The sequence below is a fragment of the Carassius carassius genome, chromosome 22, assembly GCF_963082965.1.
Source record: "Carassius carassius chromosome 22, fCarCar2.1, whole genome shotgun sequence".
Lineage (NCBI taxonomy): Eukaryota > Metazoa > Chordata > Actinopteri > Cypriniformes > Cyprinidae > Carassius > Carassius carassius.
This window is the reverse complement of record NC_081776.1, coordinates 8,944,726-8,968,987: the sequence shown is the minus strand read 5'-3', so window position 1 is coordinate 8,968,987 and position 24,262 is coordinate 8,944,726. Positions and strand designations below refer to the sequence as shown.

General features: G+C 36.3%; 1 protein-coding gene and 1 pseudogene across 14 annotated transcripts in view; both read right to left on the bottom strand.

Annotated features, from left to right (window-relative positions):
* Positions 1 to 285: 285 nt before the first annotated feature.
* LOC132098567 (contactin-1a-like) lies at positions 286 to 8,927 on the bottom strand (annotated as a pseudogene).
* Positions 8,928 to 9,798: 871 nt separating this feature from the next.
* The window catches only part of LOC132098874 (neuronal cell adhesion molecule-like), a 48,800-nt gene continuing 34,336 nt past the window's right edge, over positions 9,799 to 24,262 (bottom strand). For 4 of the 14 annotated variants that reach the window (XM_059505126.1, XM_059505132.1, XM_059505130.1 and 1 more), the window contains 20 exons: positions 24,068 to 24,179; positions 23,796 to 23,959; positions 23,510 to 23,657; positions 22,476 to 22,600; positions 22,263 to 22,292; positions 21,525 to 21,626; positions 21,200 to 21,397; positions 21,038 to 21,108; positions 20,494 to 20,719; positions 19,232 to 19,347; positions 18,908 to 19,112; positions 18,695 to 18,817; positions 18,407 to 18,583; positions 17,811 to 17,846; positions 16,255 to 16,323; positions 15,456 to 15,578; positions 15,008 to 15,163; positions 14,406 to 14,537; positions 14,104 to 14,182; positions 9,799 to 12,630 (listed from right to left, as the gene is read on the bottom strand). In XM_059505126.1, coding sequence (XP_059361109.1) covers positions 12,396 to 12,630; positions 14,104 to 14,182; positions 14,406 to 14,537; positions 15,008 to 15,163; positions 15,456 to 15,578; positions 16,255 to 16,323; positions 17,811 to 17,846; positions 18,407 to 18,583; positions 18,695 to 18,817; positions 18,908 to 19,112; positions 19,232 to 19,347; positions 20,494 to 20,719; positions 21,038 to 21,108; positions 21,200 to 21,397; positions 21,525 to 21,626; positions 22,263 to 22,292; positions 22,476 to 22,600; positions 23,510 to 23,657; positions 23,796 to 23,959; positions 24,068 to 24,179 — 2,627 coding nt within the window. In that variant the 3' untranslated portion in view covers positions 9,799 to 12,395. Of the gene's footprint in view, positions 12,631 to 13,101; positions 13,946 to 14,103; positions 14,183 to 14,405; positions 14,538 to 15,007; positions 15,164 to 15,455; positions 15,579 to 16,254; positions 16,324 to 17,810; positions 17,847 to 18,406; positions 18,584 to 18,694; positions 18,818 to 18,907; positions 19,113 to 19,231; positions 19,348 to 20,493; positions 20,720 to 21,037; positions 21,109 to 21,199; positions 21,398 to 21,524; positions 21,627 to 22,262; positions 22,293 to 22,475; positions 22,601 to 23,509; positions 23,658 to 23,795; positions 23,960 to 24,067; positions 24,180 to 24,262 lie in introns of those variants that run through there. The other 10 variants (XM_059505131.1, XM_059505135.1, XM_059505134.1 and 7 more) reach the window with 7 other exon arrangements.

The window sequence follows — 24,262 nt, the reverse complement described above, 5'->3', positions numbered from 1 at the left end:
TATATTTGTATTTATATTAATACAAATTTTAAATGGTAATAATATTTCACAATATTAGTGTTTTTAAGTTTATTTTATATCAAATAAATACAGCCTAGGAGAGCATGTCAGAGATTTCTTTAAAAAAAAAAATCTTACCAATCACAAATTATGATATGATATAATATAATAGAATGTTTTTATAATTAATTATTATAAGCCATTTTTAACAAAACCTAAACCAGAGTATCTGACTTTTAAACTTTTTTTTTTAGAGTTTGTTTTACCTTAAACATAGAGCCACTGTCAATACCAGTCCATCCCTTTAACATTGAGCGTCTCGCACTCGTAGCTCCCTTCATCCTCGTACTGAACGTTAATCAGGTGCAGTAAAGCTCCATTCATGCTGACCTCATAGTTGGGCAGGAGATCAGCGTCTAACTTCCTCCGGCGGATGTGTGGGAGCGGACTGAAAGGTAAAATTGAGCTTATACTGTATGGTTGAAAACAACAACAAATCTAATACTATTAAGTAAATGACTATGAATCACTAACAAAATAGTACAGTTGTGTTTTGATGTAATGTTCCAGAAATAAAATAAAACACAATTTACATAAGGATATTAAAAAAAAAAAAAAAAAAAAATAAGCATCAAGATTAACAAGAAATTAAACAGAATACCAAGTAAAATATAAGTGACTCACCTTGTATCCCTCCACATATGACTAATTCCAGTAGTTATAGATGTGATCCCAATATAGATAGAGCCATTTGCGACTAAAGCTGACATATTTGTAGACTCTCAAATGGCGACTTGGGGCTGGAAAGATAATACACATATATTAACAGTGCATTTAAGATACTTCAAGCCTCTCATTTCAAATGCGAGGTCTGTATAAACCTATAATCTTGGCATGTTATCTATAGAAGTGCAAATCTCTTACATGGTCTCCTGGTGAACATTTCACAGTGCTCGCTGGGTGGGCCGAGCCCAGCTCTGTTGAATGCTCGTACCTCTATGAGGTAGTGGGAGTCAGGCCTCATGTTCTCCAGGCGTGTTTGGTTAATTGTTCTATGCACAAGGACTCGAGAGGCGGCAGCCTCATTATCATCGTACTTCCTCCAGTAACGAATCTGGACACCAAATGAAGGGACATGAGGATCAAAATTCATTATTATTCCTTCCTATTTCACTCAGTACTCACCTGGTATCCATCGACCCAGTTTGGCGGTGCCTGGTAGACTGGTAACCACCAGACTAAAGCTTCTGTAGCAGTGACCTGGCGGGCGTAGACGTCTAATGGAGTTTCAGTCGGTGCTAGGAGAGATATTACAGATTTTTGTCAAAAAATGCCTTTTCTCAATTAAGAGCAAATAAAAATAAATATATAATTAAATGTATTAATTAGTGATGAATTAAAATAATCATTAGTTAAATAAGGTTCCAGTTAAATTAAATTAAATTAAATTAAATTAAATTAAATTAAATTAAATTAAATTAAATTAAATTAAATTAAATTAAATTAAATTAAATTAAATTAAATTAAATAAAAAAAAAAAAAACAGAATCCATCACACCTTACAGGATTTGTATAAATCTCTGGTCTATATGTCACTGCCAGTGCTGCTTCATTAAGAGCCCTAATGATAATGTTAATTAGCCACAATCACCAGTCAAATATATGCATCAGACAATAAGGAACGAGGGAAGATACATATTATGTACCATGAAGTGTTTTAAGAAATTAAATTAAATTAAATTAAATTAAATTAAATTAAATTAAATTAAATTAAATTAAATTAGATTAGATTAGATTAAATTAAATTAAATTAAATTAAATTAAATTAAATTAAATTAAATTAAATTAAATTAAATTAAATTAATAAATTGTCTGACTGGTGATAGTGATTTACCTGTAAGTAAATGCATGCATTTAAGTTCGACTGACTAACCTTGAAGAGTCGGTCAGCAGCTCTGAGCCTCGTTTCCAGATGAACCTGGGTTTAGGAGCAGCGCGGGGTTGGCACTCTATAACCACACGTCCATTTCCAGCCCCAAGCAGATCCTTCTTCACCAGATTATAAATGAATGTTGGTGCACAGGCTGTGAAGAGACCATTGTAGACACTCAACCTTCAAAAATAATGATGTACCTTTTTGAAGACACTCCTAGAACGTATATACTTTACAGGCTTAGAGAAGTATTTAAAAGCTCACAGACAACCTGAAGCTCCGCGCTGGCATAGATGGTCCCCCAATCATTCTCAGCAATACACTGATACATGCCCGAATCCTCAAACGTGAGACTGGAGAACTTCAGCTCCCCTTTGCCATACTAAAGAGGAAAAATGCAACAGAACACATATGAGTACTTGAAATAAAATAATCTGAGGTTCTCATATGGGTTCTCTTCCTCAACAAATAAAACAGTGTATTAACCGAATAGCCATCCTTCAGCCAGCGTTTCCATGGTAAAGGCTTCCCCATGGCAACACACCTGAGAGTGAGTTCGCTACCAACATCTTTCTACGTGTCATTGATGTGCTCCGCCCACTCTGGAGCACCTGAGGAGACAATCACATGCACACAATCGCTGCGTTTCAAATCCTGTACTGTCTTGAGTCGGTACTACATGTGCATTTGAACTGACTGTTAAACAAGTATGTCCTGTGGCCTCATGGGATAGTAAAGTATCCATCTTATGCACAATGCAGAATTTCAGGTATTTCACCTGGGTACTTTTTGCCTACAGTTTTTTTCTTAAATACTATGAATTAGGCTTACTACTCTTTTAGTGTTAAATATTTTTGCATAATATATAGTAGGGAAGTATTTGATTTTGGATGCAGCATTTTTTAAGAAAATTATCGTTTTATTTAGCAAGGATGCATTAAATCAATCAAAAGTGACATGGAAGATATTTATAATGTTACAAAAGATCAAATAAATACTGTTCTTTTGAACTTTCAAGCCATCAAAGAATCTTTAAAAAATGGATCACGGTTTCCACAAAAATGTAAAGCAGCTTAACCATTTTCAACATTAATAATACTAAGAAGGCTAAGTTTTTGAGCACCAAATCAGCATGTTGGAATCATTTCTGATGGATCATGGGAGACTAAAAACAATTGAGTAACGGCTGCTAAAAATTCAATTTTACCATCAAGAATAAATTTCGATTTAAAATATATTAATACAAATTTTAAATGGTAATAATATTTCACAATATTAGTGTTTTTAAGTTTATTTTATATCAAATAAATACAGCCTAGGAGAGCATGTCAGAGATTTCTTTAAAAAAAAAAATCTTACCAATCACAAATTATGATATGATATAATATAATAGAATGTTTTTATAATTAATTATTATAAGCCATTTTTAACAAAACCTAAACCAGAGTATCTGACTTTTAAACTTTTTTTTTTAGAGTTTGTTTTACCTTAAACATAGAGCCACTGTCAATACCAGTCCATCCCTTTAACATTGAGCGTCTCGCACTCGTAGCTCCCTTCATCCTCGTACTGAACGTTAATCAGGTGCAGTAAAGCTCCATTCATGCTGACCTCATAGTTGGGCAGGAGATCAGCGTCTAACTTCCTCCGGCGGATGTGTGGGAGCGGACTGAAAGGTAAAATTGAGCTTATACTGTATGGTTGAAAACAACAACAAATCTAATACTATTAAGTAAATGACTATGAATCACTAACAAAATAGTACAGTTGTGTTTCTACGTTTAATGGACATGTACCATGATTATACCCTCATATTCTCTGAAATACTTCAGGGTAGCCTGTAAAGATTATGGTAAATGAATAGTGTATTCATTCAGTACCATTGTATTTTGTTTATCAAAGTACCATGGCATCAGTACCATGGACAGCAACTGCATTTGTTGACTCACTTTCCAAGGGCAAAGCACTCCAGAGTGATGTTCTGATGCACCAAAGCATAACTCTTGGGAAATTTCACACCGATAGCAGGATACCGCTTCACCGCCTCTGAGCAAAGGGCAGAGAAGAAAAGCTAGGTCATTACTGTAATTGACCTTTAAAAACAACAGTGGTCTCAGAAAGGCAATTAATGCGCAAAAATATTGCTATTATGGGTAATATTACAGTGCTCACTCTCTATTTGTGGAATCAGAGAAATTGGCATGCTGAAAACACTCTTGCCGATGGTGGGGCTTGACACGAAATAAGAATAATTCCCAACATCAGACGCCTCGACCTTAGCGATGTACAGATTGCCAGTGGTCTGTGACACGAAACGCCTCTGGTCTGGTATGATGAAGTTGGGGAAGTCGTTGTAGATCCAGTGGAACATCACCTCACCTGAGAGACAAACCAACAATTGACAGAAATCAGATTTCGGTTGCTGGAAGGAAAGTGGAAATGTGCATTAAAGCACTTTCTTTTACTATGTACCTCTATGATTGTTGGTTATCATGCACTCTGAGAAAAAAAGGTATAAAAGCTGTCACTGGGACAGTACCCTTTCAAAACAAACACCTTTGCACCTTATTTAACCTAAATATGTACCTTAAAGGTACACAATTGTATCTAAATTACTACACATTCATACATAAATAGCACATATTAGTACCTTTAAGGTGACAGCTTTTTGTATCTTTTTTTTCTGAGAGTGTTGTATTTGTTAAAATAACTTGATAACACTTTACAATAAGTTTAATTAGTTAACACTGGTTAATGCATTGACTAACATTGTACTGTATAACACGTGTAGCAATATTTATTCATCTTTATTTTCATAAGTCAATAAAAATACAACTCTTCATTGTTAGTACATGTTAGCTCAGGTTCATTAAATTATATTAACAGATACAACTTTTGATTTCCATAATGTATCAGTAAATGCTTGTTATTTTATGCTAACTAATATAGTTAATTAATGTTAATAAATGGAACCTTATTTTAAAGAAATTCAAAGAATTCTCTCAAATATTATTTGTTATTAAATATTGTGCTAATATCATTATTATTATTATACCTTACCAGGTTATTTTAAGTGCCACTGAATCCGATTTTTATGAAAAGGTTACTCTAGAAACTGAACATTTTTATTTAGATTTGCTCACTTTGTTGAATATTATGTCACAAAGTTGTATTATTTAAAATTATTTAAATTAATTTATATTATTACATTTTAATGTACATTTTACTTTACCAGCATATCATATAGAAAGTTTTTTTTTTTCTGCTTTTTATCATGGTGCCACAAAAAAGGTTGTATGAATATACTATGGCACTGCTAATCAGAGATTTTAAAACAAAACACTTAAGTATTAGTATCACTTTGTTAAACTGTGTTTTCCTTGGGGATGTGATCATGTCTGGTTTGTGAGGTGATCATGTCTTACTTGGATAGCGAGAGGGAGGAGAACACAGCAGTACTGCTCCCTGTCCCTCCTTTACATGCACGCTCTCTCTCATCTGTAGAGAACTGGTTTAAGTCTACAGTCCGAAAAAGAAAGAGAAAAATGAAACAACTGAGGACAGAATATGACCAAACAGATATCTGGAAACAATCTAGTCTTTACAAATATAAGAAGTCCTACTGTATCTGTCACATACATCCAAATTTGACAGTGGCCTCTTTGCTGATGACAGTGCCGTACACGTTCTTAGCCACACACACATATTTCCCAGCATGCTTGCTCTTGTCTGGGTTGGCGATGACCAGGTTTCCTCCCACCAGGCTATAGTGCTCATCAGGTTGTTCCATCAGTTTATTCCCAGTTGTTTAACCACCATCTGTGAAATACAGGCTTTTATTAATGACCTTCTGGTTTTCTCATAGATTCTTGCAAGTGCAAAGGATTTGCTAAACACCTCCCTGCAATTCCCAGTAAAGACAGAGGTAACGACAAACAATGCACAGGATCAGAAGCGGAAAAAATTACTTGATAATGGCCGGAGGGTTGGCCCGTGCCCTGCAGTTCATGGAGATTTTGTTCTATGGTGAATCCTCCGCATACACTGTGTCCAAGGGCTCCTCCTCAAATATGGACCCAAAGCCTATGGCCTCCTCTGATGGACATTAAATGAGCCAGCATTATATTCAATTTACAGAAAACTACCCAACTAACAACCCAATAATTCAAATATGGTAATACATACTGAGGTGAAAAGCATCAATACTTCATTCTGTGTAATTACTTGTAGGTGACAGTTAAATACTTACTGTCAAAAATTCTGGGTTCAAAGATCCTGGGTTTAATTGCAGCTGGAAAATTAAAGAACAACTTTTATTTAACTCGATTTACTTGGACAGTAATTTTTATTGTGTGTTTTAGGAAAATACATCATATAGACATAATTTTTACAGGTTCACATTGAACATTAACTTGGTATTAACTAAAATAATTCACACAAACATATACACATCATTTAAAGAAATAGTTCACCCACAAACGAAAATGTGCTTAATATTTACTCACCCTCAGGCTATCCAAGATATAGATGAGTTTGTTTGTTCTTCAGAACAGATTTGGAGAAATGTAGCAATACATCACTTACTCAGCAATGGATCCTCTGCAGTGAATGGGTGCCGTCAGAATGAGACTTAAAACAGATGATAAAAACATCACAATTCACTAGTAATCCACACCACTCCAGTTTATCAGTGAATGTCTTCTGAAGCGAAAAGCTGTTTGTAAGAAACAAATCCATCATTACATAGTTTTAAATTTAAACCATTGCTCCTTCAAAATACAAGTCCATAATCCATAATAATGCTTTTCCAATGAAAAAGTGCATTCCCTGTTGTCCTCTCACATCACAATCCACGGACATATTTGTTCGGAACTGTTTTGGCTTGATCTGTGTATATTTCTCTCCTGATTCAGACAACAATGGATAATAAAGCAATATTATAGATAGAGGAATTATATTTTAGTTGAAAACAACAATTTGAAATGAAAGTCCTAATGAAGGATCTGTTTAGTATAAACACACAGCTTTTTGCTTCACAGAATGTTATTTGATCATCATGATATGGATTATTGTGATTTGGATAATTATTATTTTTATCAGCTGTTTGGACTCTCATTCTGATGGCACCCATTCACTGCAGAGCATCCATTGGTGAGCAAGTGATGTAATGCTACATTTCTCCAAATCTTTTTCAATGAATAAACAAACTGATCTACATCTTGGATGGCTTGAGGGAGAGTACATTTTCATCATGTTTCATTTTGGGACGAACTATTCTTTTAAACATAATTTTGTATGATTATTATGGGGACCAATGGCTGCACCCAGATTTGGTATGTGGGAGTTTCCTAACTTTTTAGAGTTCACAAACTTTATATAGTACATTTAATATAATTTTCTACCCTTGAAGACGCTCCTGGAAAAAAAAAGAATTCAGCTACACTTGGGATAATTTTGAACATAAAATGTAGTTAAATAAACACACACACACATTCAGTTCCTCACCAGCCAATAAGAAGAAGTAAGACAGAACACACAGAAGGATGGCTGGGGTCACCATCTTGATCTAACAGTTAAAAACCAAGCCTGAGAAAGAAAAAAAGAGAAAGAGTGTGTGTGTGGGTGGTTGAAATGTTTTTTTTTTTAGCTGCAGTGTTATAGCTACTGAAAGCTGCATTGTCTCACTCTGATGTGCAGACTGTAGCAGATTGTGTCCGAATTGAAAACAGCAACAATTAATCACATCCTACCAATGTTAAAAGTGAATCAGCATTCCACACCTTCATGAGCATGTTTACACCCACAAGTTCCACCATTACTGCAAATGTAACGTGTAAGGAAAAGTAAATCTTATCATAAACACATGCATGCATACTCACACAATTGCTTTATAAATACAATCTTTGCTAACACATTCAGCATCTCTTCTTTGCAGCCACTGCACTTTCATACACGGTGAGAAAGGACAGATGGTGAACATCTGCAACCTAATCCATTCATCATACATCTCAAGAACATGTTTGGCCATCCATCTATCTAAACAATTGTATTTGCAGCAAGTTATGCATGTGGTAATTGAATGCATGGAATTTTCACCAATCTCTTATAATCTCATTGCATCCTCTGATCTGCTTTATCTCTTGTCCTGCACATTCGGATTTAGGTCACTGCATGTCTATTGTAAACTCATACTAAGGGAGTGGCAGTAAAAATCTACCATCTGATCTAAATGATCTTACACACTGAAATCCATGGATTTATATTTCCATTTAACAGAGCAATAAAAATCATAGCTGAATTTCCCTGTCCTTTTTTCTTATTTGTTTGAAATAGGCTATTATAATTACATCTTGGAGTGATCATAACATATTAAGTGTATTTTCAAGCACTAAGAAGTCATTGATGATAACTCGTTAGCGCAGCCCTCCGACAAAACACTGGCATTACAATCTCTATCCTCTGTTGCCAGGAAATCGAGGACTAACTTCTGTCCCGTTTCAACTTTAGGCAAGTAAATATCATATAATTAACTCGCATCTCAACTTGTTTCAGCATAACAATTAGCAAATTTATTGATATGTTAAAAATTCCTTATATAACCTTTGTAGTTTGTATGAATTCCCAGTTATTAATTGTATTTTTTAAATAATACCTGTCATATATATTTTATTTATTTATTTTATGTATTTATTATTATTATTATTATTTTAGATATATGTAAAGGAATTACATCAGCAATGTCAGCACTCATCCACCCGGTTCTTCTGCGTTGCGGTATTCCCAAACTGCGCGGAACACCTTCATCCGAACTTTAGCATGCAGAATAAACTCCTGAAGGTCATAGACAGATCATATTCTCACCAGAAACCCGCGAAGCTTCACGTATTACCATATCAGCAGCAAACTTACCGGAAGAATGCGTTTAATCCTTCGTCAAACCCACAGACCTGGATCAGAACCACCGCGTCGTCCCGCAGCAGCGCGGAGACAGACGCACGGCCCGCGCGGCACCAGCCTGCTATCGGATGAGAGCGGAAGCTGCGCGTGCCAGGACGCCGTAACACAGAGGGATGCTATCTGAGTTCAGATGCTTCTGCAGTGGATCTCAAACCAGTCCATTTTTAAGGCATTTATGAATTATGAATTCAAAATCTATATGTGATTTAAGGTAAGAGGAGGCTTATCCACACACATCTGTTCAAATGCAGTAGATTAAATTCTTATTTTTCATTTGAGACTCTCCAAATTCCAGTCCAAGTGAATCAGTCCAATCGGATAAAGAGGCCAAATGACTGTGGGTAAAGGCTTAAGGCCGTTTTACTCTTCAGGGCAGCCGAACAGGTTATAATGCATACAACTGTACATGCATTATAACATTTACGGGAGAGTAAGGTAAGGTGAGCTACTGTTTGCTTAAATTGTTCTCTAGGGAAAGAGAATCCTAATTATATATTGCAGGATTATCTGCTATATCCCAGGGCCATAGAAATATGATATTTCCTCTAATAATAAATAAGTAAACAAATAAAGAGAAATGAACTTGCCCTAACATAGAGGAAACTGTCAAGTTGCCATTGTTCATAGAAAATATGAACATTTATTAGTTACACTATCCACATTTTGCTGCACATTATTAACAGTAATAATAAATCAATGAACAATAAACCAACAATGAGAAGGTTTAGTATTATTTAAATTATAAAAATTAAATAAATATATATATCAATATATATGAAGTTAGCTTTGACTATAAAAGTCACTTGAATATGCAAAAAAAAAGAATGTTTTCTTTAATTTAAGAGAATTAATGTTCATTGATTAAGATAATTCTTATATAAGGAATAAAGTCAAAAACAGACGGATGGTAGTGAAATCCGGAAACCAACATTTATTTTAATTCTTTTATATACAAAATATTTTTTTTCTTGCGATTATATTATAGAGTAAACCATTTCACAGCCTTTCATGCTCTATTTTCATGTAGCTTTCACATTAACCCGAATATTATTTCACACTACGTTTCATTCGTCTTTGCCCCCTCTGACAAAAACTCATCAATATGTTCTGCACCCACACCAGTGCAATCCAGCTTCCTTCTTTGGGGATGCATCCATTTTCTTATTTTTCCTACAGAAAAAAAGTCATAAACCTCCTGGTCAAATAGAAAAGAAAACAACAGTGCCATTAAAAGAGTAAGAGCTGATGTGTGTGTGAATTCAGGTGGAACACTGTGTGGTTTTCTGCAGTGCTACCTTACGTATAATCATCTTTTGATTCGTTTTTCAGACTCATGGGGTTCAGGAAATGGGTTGTCGTCACTTTTTAAGCAGGCTTTTATCTTTTAATCCAAAGTGACTTTCAGCACCCAAATTGTTGGGACAGTTCCCCTAGATGGCCTTGGGATGTACTGTCATGCTCAAGGGCTCAGTTGTGATTGGATATCTCAGCAGCTTTTCCATTCACGGCCGCCCGGCATCCTTTTAAGTGTCTAAAATAATTTTGGCTGGAAAATTTACAAAGCAAATGTCAGATCTATACATTGAAAAGCAGACAATTCCCAACTAAAAAACTTGATGCAAGTTATGACAAGCTAAATCATGAAAATCTAGGGCCTTGCCAAAAAAACAAAAAACAAAAGGCTTGCCTGCCCTATATATACAGTGGACAGACACACATTCATAGCCATCACAAACATTCATTCCATACACACAAATATTTTCATGCATGCCTGCATAAACCGCACACACTCCAGCCATATTTGAAGACAGCACCACTTCCGATTTAGTGAAGCCCTGATTTCACTACACCCGACAGCTCATAATACTTCATTACATGCAGTAACATGATTTAAAAAACGGTTACATGTGAGAATGTGTATATGTCTGCCTACTGGTATCGGAAATGTTGAGATCTACGGCAAATACCACAGTTGGTTGTTCCCATTGCCATTATGAGTTCCCATAAATGTGTCAAATCAGACCAATCAACAGCAGTTCACTCTTTTCAGAGAAAAGGCAGTATTTTTTAGCTGTCAATAAGGGGAATGAGATGCCCCTCACCCCGATTTGAGGTGAATTTTGTGACGGCTGTGTAGGTGACATCATTTCCTTGAGTCTTGCGGTCTTCACTCAGCCCTGGATTTGGGTATCACTTGCAGTACTGATATAAAAGAGGGCTATCCTCAAAGCTATGAGAGGGAACCGTTTTTTGATTATAGAATAATGTTTTCTACCAAGGCACTAAGGAACTGTGCTGAGTGGCCTTCATTGCATCCCATACTGAACTACCTCACCGAGAGCAGCGTGAATTCTGGCAACCAAAGTGGGGTCACAGGTGGCTACATGGCAGTCTGGGGGGCTTTCCTTCACAATAACAGTCCTGGATGAAGTGAACCTTAACTCTTTAAATATATCAATGACTTTTCTTCAGGGATAAAACATTGAAAACGTTTTGTCGTATATAAAACAAACACAGGGTGCAAAAATAAACACAAGAGAACTGAGAAAAGGATAAAACCACATCTGTGTGACTGAAAAGAGTGCTTGTGTGTCCAAAACATGCTACCTCCCATCCCTGACAACCTGTTTTTTTAAATCTGTGATTTGTTTGTGTATATTCAAAACCTCTGACGCCTAAGAACAGCTTTTACACGTATTACATACTTCACAACAATGCCCACAAAGACATTGGTGCCTGAAATGTGTATAATACCGGTTTGAACACTGACGACAGAATGCAACAGGCATTTGGTGTGAAGCAAAAGTGGGTATCATATAGTCAGACAAGCTTCACGGTCTCCACAACGCTGGCTAAAGGTGCGGTCACATTAGCGATTATTATTATTCGTGCGCTGTAAAGGTCCATTGCATATTCACAATAGTGTAGCAATGCATGAATCACTGTTCACACAGAAGTCACTTTTTTAATAGTGGTCGACGCAATGAATCTGCGAAAACCTGAACCTGTTGCGAAATCTGTGTGGGGGAATCTTTCGCCCTAACGCAAAATTCCCAATCGCACTGATTCCTACTGAAACAACTGGATTTTGCCTGTGAAAAATTTCCGAACAACAGTAAATGTGACCGCACCTTAATGCTGATTTGCCATGGGTGTGACGTCAATAACTGATTCCATGCCAGTCCAAGAGACAAGATGGTGTGATACAATGCCATCTGATGGTAAATGGGGCCATTTTAATAAAATATAAGTCAATTTATATATTCCTATATGATCGCTGTAAGACTCATGTGACTTTCATTCGGACCAATCGCGTTGAAGCTTGGACTGGCCCTCTTCTCGCAATTGTACAATTTCTCAGTCTTTCATTTGGGGTGATTGCTTAATTTCTTTTGCTGTGTGATGTCAGGGGGTCACAGTGCAATAGAGACTATTCTCCATATAATGGTGCGACAAGGAGGTGGGGTGTTGGATGGGTCAAAGGTCACGAGGCGTTTCCAGGTAGTTACACAAAAGAGTTCATGGCATTGACTGGAGAAGGAGCCTCCGAACTCTCGTTGCCTTCCGCCGTGTCTTTCTCCTTCTTCCCGCTGTACTGGCCGATGAATGAGCCGTCCTCGTTGAACTGTCCGTCTCCTCCCTCGCCATAATCCACCAGACTGTCGTCACTGTCGTCCTTCTTGACCGTCCCATTGGATGGGGTCCGGCTGCCTTTCAAGGGCTTGTGATCCTCCGTGTCACTGATGTAAAGAGTAGAGACAAGGGGGAGGGGAAGGATATTACAATAGCACAATTTAAACCATCTAAACTAGATTGTGGAGATCGTCCATTTCCAACATGCTGTTTAGTGCAGGTATTTTCCCAACAGTCCTTATATGCGTCTTTCCAAATCCAAAAGGCAGTAGATGTTCAGAACTGGTCATAACGTGCACTTGGAAATTTGGTTACATACATCATAACGCGCAAACCATTTCTCTCAAAACTGGAAAATCATAAAATGATAGAGGATTTATAAACAAATGAATTTATATATATATATATATATATATATATATATATATATATATATATATATAAACAAAGTAAGTAAAATCAAAATAAGCAATCCAAAAATTCTAAAAACTATGAAAAATTCTTTTTTTTCCCGGATTTTACATTTAAGTAAAAGTTGGGTTTTGCTTATCTGTGTGATTTACAGACATCTGTTTTCTTCTGTAACTAGGAGATGAATAAATGGGAGATTTTATGCATGCAAGACTTGCAAAGCCCCTCTTACCTTTCTGAAGTCCTAAACTCCCCCCAAAATTAAAACACACAGGAGGAACAAATAAGACAGACTGACATGTTTGACAATGAGGTTATCACTTTACAATAAAGACAAATGAATACACAGTGACATCATACACAACAAATAAAGGACTTTATGAACAGGACATGTGGAATGTTAATACAAGACAAAAAACAAACAAGGCTGATGTCAACCATGGTTCTGATTTGGCACCCTTTAGAAGCTGAAATTGAATTTAATCATTTTAAATATTACAGGGTACAATATATATAATTTAATTAATATTTCATAATATTTAATTTCTCAAATAATTTAATTTATGTCTTGAATTAGCTATTGTTGAGTTGAGACCAATCATCCAGTTCCAATCATATCTGCTCCATTGTATCAGCAACAATAATGACAATATGACCAAACATATAACAAAAAATAAACACAGATATAAAACAATAAATGAAAAAATATTAAATAAAAAAATGATGACAATAAATATTAATGATGACACAAAACAAAATAATTTACAGAAATAACAACGTAAATTAGGAAGGCAATTGATTTGACACTCTAAATGTGGTAAATTAATGAAAATGTAAAAAATGAATGAAAAATGTGTAAAATATTTGTACAGTCATATAATACACAGCTTTGGTTAAGAATTGTTATAATGCATAAAAAGGTTTGCTCCTGCTTTCCTCAAGCTGTTTTGTGGTGAGGCCAAAGATGTTTACATTCATCTCAGAGGAATGAAAAAATTACGGTCTGAATCCCTGAGCAAGAGGAGAAGCAAGTTTGTCTTCAATGAGTTGTGAAATGACAACATCACTTTTAAGTACCACTGGTGCAATTTAAAAGTTTATTTTTCATGATCTCTGACCAAAGTGATATAAATAGCTGTAGATTAAGTCCTACATGTACTTTTCCTCACCTGTACTCCCCAAATGTCCCATCATCCTCTTTCATGGGCTGGATTTCTGGGTCTTGATGGGCATCTTCTTTTTCTTTTACTATAAGATTGGAAAATCAAAAAGTTGTATGGCATTAAAGTTCAAAGGAGTACAAAGGAGTTCACGTGTGTGCAGAATCTTAAATATTTCTTATTTTATGTTCCAGATATCTTTTGTAGTCTGTTGCACTGTTTAAAAGATTTCAGTTTCAGCATTAGCACCACACAGATGTACTTAACCACCGGTTTCAAACATCTCACATCAACTTTGTACAGTCACTTACCTGGATATTTGCCTCCTTTGTTCCTCTTTATGAAGCAAACGATGAGGAGCACCAGGATCAGTAAAGCAATGGCACACATCAGCCCGATAAACCAGCCCTGTGTGGCTATGTCAACCTGCTTGCTAGTCATAGCTGCAAAAAAGGGGACAAAATGAACTAATCCTAAAATTTTTTCATTTTAAATGTATTATGCATATATATATATATATATATATATATATATATATATATATATATATATATATATATATGAACACCACCAAAAACACAAAATACTGGCATCAACAGTGAAGTAGAAATGAACATGAGTTGAACATCAAGGTAACAAAAAACTCAAGTTTGAAACATGGATTTAAAGTGCATTTTAAAATTATCTGACGATGTATGAAGACCGCTGTAGGATGTCAAAGAAGAACGTATGAAAGAAATGGACAAATGTAATTCTGGCATAAATTTCCATAAACCCATCTGGACTCATGCGTAATTTGTTAAGATTCCAAACCAAAACTACAGGTAATGTGTGGAACTGAGGCTGGGCGGGGCTTCACGGGTGAGTGACAGGTGAGGTTGATGCTGACGGTCTGCAGACATGCTCTCCTCACCTGGAACTGTAATCAACAGCTCCTCTGTACTGTGGACCGTTGCGTCTGAGTGGTCTTTGGCTACCACACGAACCCTATAGGACATCCCCGGCTTTAGTCCTCTAATCTGATATGTCCGAGTGCCATTTACATACTCTGTTTTCCAGGGATCTTTACCTGGAGACAAGGGCCGACGGCAAGGGAAAGATTATGACAAAAAAAAAATTGCGCAGGAAATATTTAAAAAGTATATTTTATTAAATAATTATTAAGTCAAAATTTATTTAAAATCAAATAAAATGTGTGTATATATATATATATATATATAATGCTTTTATCAAAACAGTATTTTTTTCTGTTTCTCTTTATTTTTTATTTTTTCAATCAGTCTATGAACTTAATGATATTAAACTTTATGATATTAAATAAACGCACAGCATTAGTGAAATTGTAAGGAGCACAATCTTACTGTTATCAACAACATATTCCACATAAACATTCCTATCCGGCCCCGAGTATTCCCAGCTTATCACAGCATGGTTCTCCTCCACTGAGGAGTTAACACTCCCAAACATCCGACCCGCAGGTGGCGCTGATCAAACAAGGAAAAATACAAGTGATGTGAAAATTTTGAGATTATGAAGTTCATCCTGTATATTTGGATGTCTAGTGGCCCCAGTATTTAATATATAGACACATACACCACTAGTGTACTTACTTTCAATAAAAAAAGTTACTTTCAATAAAATCTCTAGCATAATTAGTTTGCAAATGCATCTTAATTCTATATGTTATATCTAACCCAATGAAATTCACAGATTGTCTCTTTTTAGGGTCACTAGGAGATATATATTTTAAATTAGTTAAATCGCCATTGAAAAGATTTGGCTCAGCAAGATTGAAAAAAAAAAGTCACGTTCACAGAGGCTGCATTTATTTTTCAGATTTCTTTGATGAATAGAAAGTTCAAAAGAACAGCCTTTTTGTTTTTACTTTTGTCTTTAAATGTCTTTACTGTCGCATTTGCTGCATTCTTGCTGAATAAAATCTCTTTAAAATAAATGACTGACCCCAAACTTTTGAACTGTGGTGTATAACTGTCATCACTCACTTTTTTAGTTTAAATCGTCTGAAACTCAAATAATGATTGTGACACCTTGTGACATTTTAAAAGGTATAACATCTACAGATTCCTGTTCAATACAGTATCACACAAGCATAACAATGAAGGAAAGAGAGAAAAGGTGCCGGGACAGGAGTATTTGTACCCTTGTGAAACGGGGGCTGCAAAAATTGAGTGACAGGGGGGGTTGGTGGTGGTGTAGGGGGGGCTGAGCCTGGAAGAATACAGAGAATAGTGAAACACACAACATGAAACACAAAACATTAAATAGAGAGAAAACAAGGCAGCGAAAGAAAGAAATGCAGATCAAAGTTAACAGCATGCAGGAACATGCAGTTCATCGATGCAATGAGAGCTAGTTACTCTGTGTTTCTGAGAGGACGCTGGGATCGAGGCAGAGAGATCTGGGTTTGTCTTGTCATACGTCCACGCTGAAAAACTTGTAATCTCCTTGGCTACTCTAGTTAAAGGGTTAGTTCACCCCAAAATTAAACTTCTGGCATTTACTCGCCCTAGTGTCACTCCAAACCCATATGACTTGGATTTGAAAATGATTTAAATTATGAAAATGTTAACACGGGTCTTACACAATGATCACAGTTGTTAACCTCCAAAACTGACAAAAAAGGACAATAAAGGAAGGCCATATGACTCATGTGCAACAAGTCTTCTGAAGTGATACGATTGCAATGCTGTGTTAAACAAACCAAAAATTAAGTCATTGTTCACTGATAATCTTCCTCTGCAGTGAGTTGTCAACTGCAATTGAGTAAATGACCCCATTCAGTTAAATTCATGCACAAATAATTTAGTACAATTTGTGTACTAGAACATCATTGAAAAGAACCAATTCAACTCACTGACTCAATGATTCACTTGTAGCAGTTCTTGAATTCACTGGAGTTCACTGAGTGTAAAGACAATGAGTGAAAAATTCAAAAAGTTGCATGGCATTAAAGTTAGAGCTTTTGTACAATGAAGTTCACATGGTAGTTCAAAATTCGTCAATAGTCTCAAGTATCAAATTATACAGTAGCTTTACTGTGACCAAAAGAATCATTATTCCCTGATAATTGCGCCATGCAGTGAGTTGTTAACTCTGAGACTGAATCAATGAGATGATTCAGTTCAATTCATGAATCATCTGAATGAATCAATTCAGCTTAGTCCAATTTGCAAACTTAGTCATCACTAAAAAGAACCAATTTAGAAGAGCAATTCATTCACTGTTCCAGTTCTCGAGTTTACTATGTGGAAAAATTATAAGTGAATAATGACTATAATTCTGATCTTTATATAAAAGTAGCAAATGGCTTCAAAAGATTTGAAATATAGTGCACAAGCCATGTGAATGACTGTAATGGTACCTTTTTTTGTCATTTTTGGAGCCGACCTGTACACTATACTGTTTAAGGTGCATTAAGATTAAAACCAGCAACAGCATTTATTTTTAGGTGAACTATTCCTTTAAACAGCAGATGTTCTAGCTAAGCCCTACTGAAAGCAGTGGGATGGAATTTGCATTTGTTGGTAACATGACTCTCCATGACATATGGAGAAGGCTGAGTCAGGTGTAAAGCTTTTTGGCCTGAGGAGGTTCATGCAGATCTATCTATCTCTTTTCACTGCTACAGTGACTTTCTAGTCACATAGCTGATGCTCAACCAGCATGCATTCTCATCAGCCTGATACTGGTGTTACCTTTTCCCGCCTCTACTGCGGGATGACGAATTAATGCTTCATTGAAGAGAGAGAGAGAGAGAAAGAAAGAGAGACAAAGGTAGAGGGGATATAAATAGCAGCCACCTAACAACCAAAATAGATTGTTTCTAAATGTATAAGTATTTAAGTTCTACGCTTCAAATAAGACAAAAATACTGATTAAGAACATGACATGGTGAATAGCGCTTTTAAAAAAGTGACTAATATCGCCTCACAAAATGAAATTTAAAAGTATGAATAAAAGTAATAAAATTTCTAATATAAATAAACAGACAAACTGCATGTTATGTTTGCGTTACAAATATTAATGCAGTATGCAACCCTTAAAGCATTAAAAGTATTACTGTATGTTGTAGATGTAAAACATGGAACGGAAATAATATCACTCAGATTGAGGAAACTGAGGACATGATTTCTTGGCTGAAATACAAACCTTTGAACAAGTTTTGTACTGCTTGCAATTTATGCGAAGCCACCTGCGAAGCCACCTTTGAGAATAAAATACTGCACCTGGATCCTTGCATACAATCCTGAAAACCGTTCATGGTAAAATCAGTCAGAAAGCTGGTCCTCACCTTCGTCCATGATTGTGACACCCTCTTCTGTGACAGTGGGGCCATAGCCCTTGACAGTCTTGGCGTTCAAATAGAACTTGTAGCGTGTGCTGTGCTTGAGGTTGTCCAGAGTGATGCTGGTCTCGTTTGCTGCTAGAAGCAGCTCTTTGAGCGGCCCAAGTTCATCTGTTGTATTGACTACAAGAAGAAGAGAGAGTTCACATAGAGAGGATGAAAAGTGTAAGCAATCACCATCATTTTATAAATCAGCAACAAAATTCCATAAAACATGCCTCAATTTAGACTTACTAGGCTGGTATTTGAACAAGTATCCTGTCAAGTGACCGTTATATTCTACAGGTGGCGCCCACTTCACAACCAGTGAGTCCAGGTTCAGATTTTCAACTTTTAAATCTGCAGGAGGCCCAGGAACTAAAAACAAATGTATATAGTTTGCTCTCCTTTAAAAATATTTCATACTTTAACAAGTGAGCACATATAGTAAGCAAGTACACACTATACCTCCCTCTGGTGTTTCAAATATCTGATTGGGGCTGCTGGGTCCATCTCCTTTCCCGTTGAAGGCTCTAATGTTAAGGTTGTACTGGCTGTAGGGATGAAGGCCAAGCAGAAGACTCTCCGTCTCATTTTCTTGAAAGATGAACTCCTGTGGTTTCTTGGGCTCAGGGTCTTGCTTGTGTAGGCTTCTCAACTTCCAGTAACTCACCTACAAGATGGCCGACATCTTAGACTTTTTGCAGCTCAAATGTCAACATCTTTAGGTAGATCTCCGTAATTGGTGAATAATATTAGAGATGTAAATGTTTTTCAGTGTTAAGTAAGTACCTTATATCCATTCAGTCGTCCCTGTACTGTTGAAAGAGGAACAGCGTCCCAGCTCACTACAGCCATCGTCCCATTCTGAACAGAAACTTTTACGTTCTCTGGGGCCATAGTTGGTACTAAGATGACATACATAAATTATTATTATTTGTAATGTAACTAAATTCTTTATTTCCTTAAATCTGTCCAGCATCTTGGATGTACATTTTCAGTGACTGTGTGTCAGCACAAACTCATCTGCCAAAACTGCAGCATTAGCCACCGACATCGCTTTTTGTTCATTTAAGTGCACGGCAATCTTTGCAGGAACACACTTTTTGAAGTCCTCTAGCAAGATTAATTCCTGCAAGTCTTCCAGGGAAGTAACCTTGCTAGACAGACACCACTTTTCAAAAAGGACCCTCTTCTATCTCACAAAAGTTTGGTTGACTGTTTTTGAATGACTGCTTAATTTCTGTCTATACTAGGCCTCAGGGACAAGTTCGTACACTTCCAAAACTGCAGATTTAACAATTTCATAGTGAAGAGAGCTTTCTATAGGAAGCACTGAGCAAACTTCCTGAGCTTTTCCTGTATGGCTACACTGGAGTACCAGCGATGTGTTCAAATGCAACACAACAGTAGAAGTCGACTTCTGTCTCTCTAAATGGAGACACAAGTCTTACATACTTACAGACGTCAAAACTCTCGTTAGAGGGTGTATAAGTAAAATCCTCTGTGGCTGTACTGTGTGCTAGCAGTCGTTAAGGGGTGACGAGACCAATATGAGCCTAGTATGCAGTGGTGAAACTGGCTTTCTTAGAAAACCACTCTGCTTCCATGTCCAATTTATGTAACTGGATATCTCAACCAGCCTGTTTCTCTAATATTCAAAGCCTATTCATTTCTGCCTAACATTTCTGTTTTTTAATCAAAAGATTCATTTTATTAAATTTTAAGATAATCCTAGGATCATGAGGCACAACAGATTCAGAGCTGAGATTCTCATCTTTGGCTGCAGTTTCCAATGCCGCTTCAGACTGAACCCAAGGCTTTTTCTTCCCACGATTAAAGGCTTCAATTGTAGGGCAAAGAGTAAACGCAGTAAAAACAAACTCCATTATCCCTACTGCTTGCAACACTTTCTTCCCCTCCCACAGAAACCAGTCAAACAATTTGAGAGAAAAGAGTACTTATATAATTGAATAATAATATATAATACAATAAAAATACACTGCAAGTAGAATAATATAAATAAGTTTGAGTGCTTTCTGCAGCTTACTCACAGTCCTCTCCTGAATATCCCAGCACTACCTCTGGTGTGGGACCAGGGCCGTAGTCATTGACCGCTTGCACGGTGACTTCATAAGGCGTAAAAGTGGGCGTTCCTGTCACCACATATTGCGAGACATTGGCCAGAGAGAGTGAATTCCATTGCTGATCCACATCTTTCTGTCTCCAGCTCACATTGTACTGTAGGCCTGGACCGTTCGACTCCAGTCCAGTCAGCTCCTTGTCACCAGACATTAAAACAAGAAGCTCAGCTGAATTAGTAGGTATACTCTTAAAAATAAAGGTTTGCTATTGGCATCTATGGTTCCTTGAAGAACATTTAACATCCATGGAACCTTTCCAAAGCACAAATGGTTTTTATAGTGAAATAAAAATCTTCTTCACCTTAAAAAACAGATCTGATTAAGAACTGATCACTGAAAAGTTCTCAAGGGACCCCAAAAATTGTTCTTCAATTGCAATGCTATAAACCCCCCCCCCCCTGGAACCTTTTATTTTTAGGAGTGTACTCTACTAAACAAAATCAAAGTGTTTTACCCTCCAAGTTATTGTCAGACTGTCAGGTGATGTTCCAATGACTTCAACGTCTGATGGATTCACGTCAGGCTCTGTGAGAATCACAATCAGACTTTGATTCATAAAAATACAAGGACGTTCAAAGATTTTTAAGCATTCTGCTTTCTTGCTAAGGTAACTCACGTGCAGGGCTGGTTCTGTACTGTCTGGATGGAGCGCTGGGTTGACTCAGACCCACTTCATTGAGTGCCAGGACCCTGAAGGAGTAATACACATACGGGGAAAGCTCCAAGTTCACTGTGGTTCTGGTTCCTGAGACTTCGGTCATATTGACCCATACTCCAGGCTTGTGGAGCGAATCTTCATACTGGATCAGGAACACTGAGGTAACCACGTATAAATGGATCAGAAGAGCAGAACTAAATGTTTCTGTTGCCCTATTATGTGGATGGCCAATTAATCTACCACAAGGTAACAAACAATGAGTCTTTAATATGTTTTAACTCACGTTGAATAGGACTATTGTTTTCATAACCAGGGGTCCATGTAAGCCGAACACTGTGCTCTCGTTGGTCTGTCAGCTCCAGGTCTGTGGGTGGATCCGGTTGCTCTGGAAAAAACGGATATTATAAGACACAAAACATGATCCAGCTGAATTACAACAGACATTAAAAACATGCAACACAAGGCAAAAAAAAAGACCATCAAATAAAAAAAATACAAAAATGTCACAGACGTGTAACATTCTGTTAAAGGCATGATTTTAAAGTGTCTGAAAGGTACAGCCAAACCGATTTCATGAGAAAATGTTTCATGAGATTAAATTAGTATTATCTGAGTTGTACAAAAACACAAAATTTGCAGCAAAAAATAAGCATGAAGGTCAAAAAACCAACCTCAGTGTGGTGTGAGCAGATCGTATGAAAACGTAAACCTGAGATTGTACGAATTCACTACTAACTCATCAAAATGTCAAATTGGCATGAGAGCCTGTTGGTAAAGATGAAACCACACAGGTCTTTACTTCCAAATGAGGTCAGGAAAATTTTAGCGAGCTGCCCCAATTGCGAAAATTAAAAACCTAAATGGCCTTTAACAGTTTATGTATTAATGGGAAACATCCACAACGCACATCCATAAGCACATATTAGGAAGGTGATAAGGGATAAACAACAAAAAAGCAAAAAATACAAATGCATCAAATGGTTTTGGGACCTGTTTGGGAACTGAAAGAAGTGCATTTTACCCATAATTATAGGTGGTGTTGGTGTGGCCTCTGACAAGGAAAGCAGGATTGAGGAAGTCAGAAGTTAGTTATAAAAAAAAAAAGTACAATTTCAACTCTACAACATTACCCATATGATCTGTATTGACAAAAAAACTAGGATGTCATATTGTATATTGTACAGTTTCTGAAAAAAACTGAAACAGGTGAGAGTGATGGATAAACTGAGCGTACCGACTACTGTGAGCATGGCGCTGGCTGAATCTTGGTCAAGGGTGGTGTTTCTGATGCAGGTGTAGTTGCCTTCATCATCCTCTCTCACGTCACGTATAGTCAGACTATCAGAGCCCACCTCAAATCTACACAAACAAAAACACATCTGCTAGTCAAAAACAAGTAGCTACAGGCCACCTTTCAGAGCAAATAAACTTGAGACATTATTTTTACTTTTCTCAAACTTCAGAAGTCATATTTTAGATCAAAAGTGCTTTTTTGTAAATGACTTTTTTATTATTCTTACTGTTTTAATTTTCCAAAATGTTTTCTCTTGATGAATATATACTTTACAGTTAAAAGTGTGAGGTTGGTATGTTTTTTCAATATTTCAAGGCTGCATTTATTTGAAAATACTGTAAAACAATAATGCTGTTTAAAACAATATTATTTCATTTAAAATAAAAAATTTCTATTCTAAACATTTTAAAATGCAATTTATTCCTGTGATGGCAAAGCCATTATTCCAGTCTTCAGTGATCCTTCAGAAATCATTCTAATATGCTGAATTTATTATTATTATTATTATTTTTATTATTATTATGAACATTGAAAACTAGTTGTAATGTTACATTTTTATATATAATATTTTTTTATGGAAACCGGTACATTTGTTTTCAGGTTTCTTTGATAAAGCATTTAAAGGAAAAGCATTTATTTGAAATATAAATATTTTGTAGCAACGTAAAAGTCTTTACTGTCACTTTTGATCAACTGAATGCTCCCTTGTTGAATAAAATTATTAATTTTACACTTACAGTAGTGTATTTCTTTTCTAAAACGGAAAATGCCTATAAATAAAAAAATACCAAACTGTTCCGTCTTCTTGCCATATACAGCAGGTGCAAATGACTTAATTATTTCTAAAATAAGCTAAATAAAACATTAAATATTAATCTCCCTCACTCGTATCTTGCGCAGAGCCTCAGGTGCTAACCCGTTTCAGATGGTGCTTATATTTGAACAACAATTGCAGCACTGATTGCAGGTCATACCGAGAGTCATCGGGAAGCTCCATATTGTCTTTGAGCCATATCATGGAGGGAATGAGAGTGGGGTCGTGTTTGACCTTACACTCAAACTCAGCCACACTATTTCTCTGGACCACTTTATACTCAGGCTGTCTGAGGATCCGTGTAGGCTCTGCAGAAAGTAAACAACATAAATCTTGCTCTTTTCTCTTATATTTCCCATCATACTACTACTACTATTGTTCATTCATTCATCAAATCACAAATACACCGATTTAGGCTTCACAAACTCAATTTAGCTTTCACTCACCTTTCACTTCCAGGTAAACATGATTTTCTTTGTTGCCAAGACTGTTTGAGGCAATACAGGTGTATTTGCCACTGTGTAATGGCCGAGCCACATTGATCTCTATGGTATTGTTCTTATGAATGATGTACAAGTCTCCATCCACCACGCTCTGACCGTTTTTAAACCTGCAGATCACAGAAGCATAACCACCATGCAACTTAAACTCACAGTAAATACTTTAGAGGCAAACTTAAAAAGAAATAAACAACTTAAAAAAATAATAATAATCTCACCATGTGATTTTTGGAAGTGGTGAGCCGAACGAAGCACAGTCTAACAAAGCTCTACTGTTAGTGATGACTGAGTACACATGATTTGGAGGGGTCAGCACCCTTGGAGGTTCAGCTGAAATGCAATATATTTAATTTGCCATACAGAACAACTGAAAAACAGAATATAATACAATAGAATAGAATAGAAATTAATAC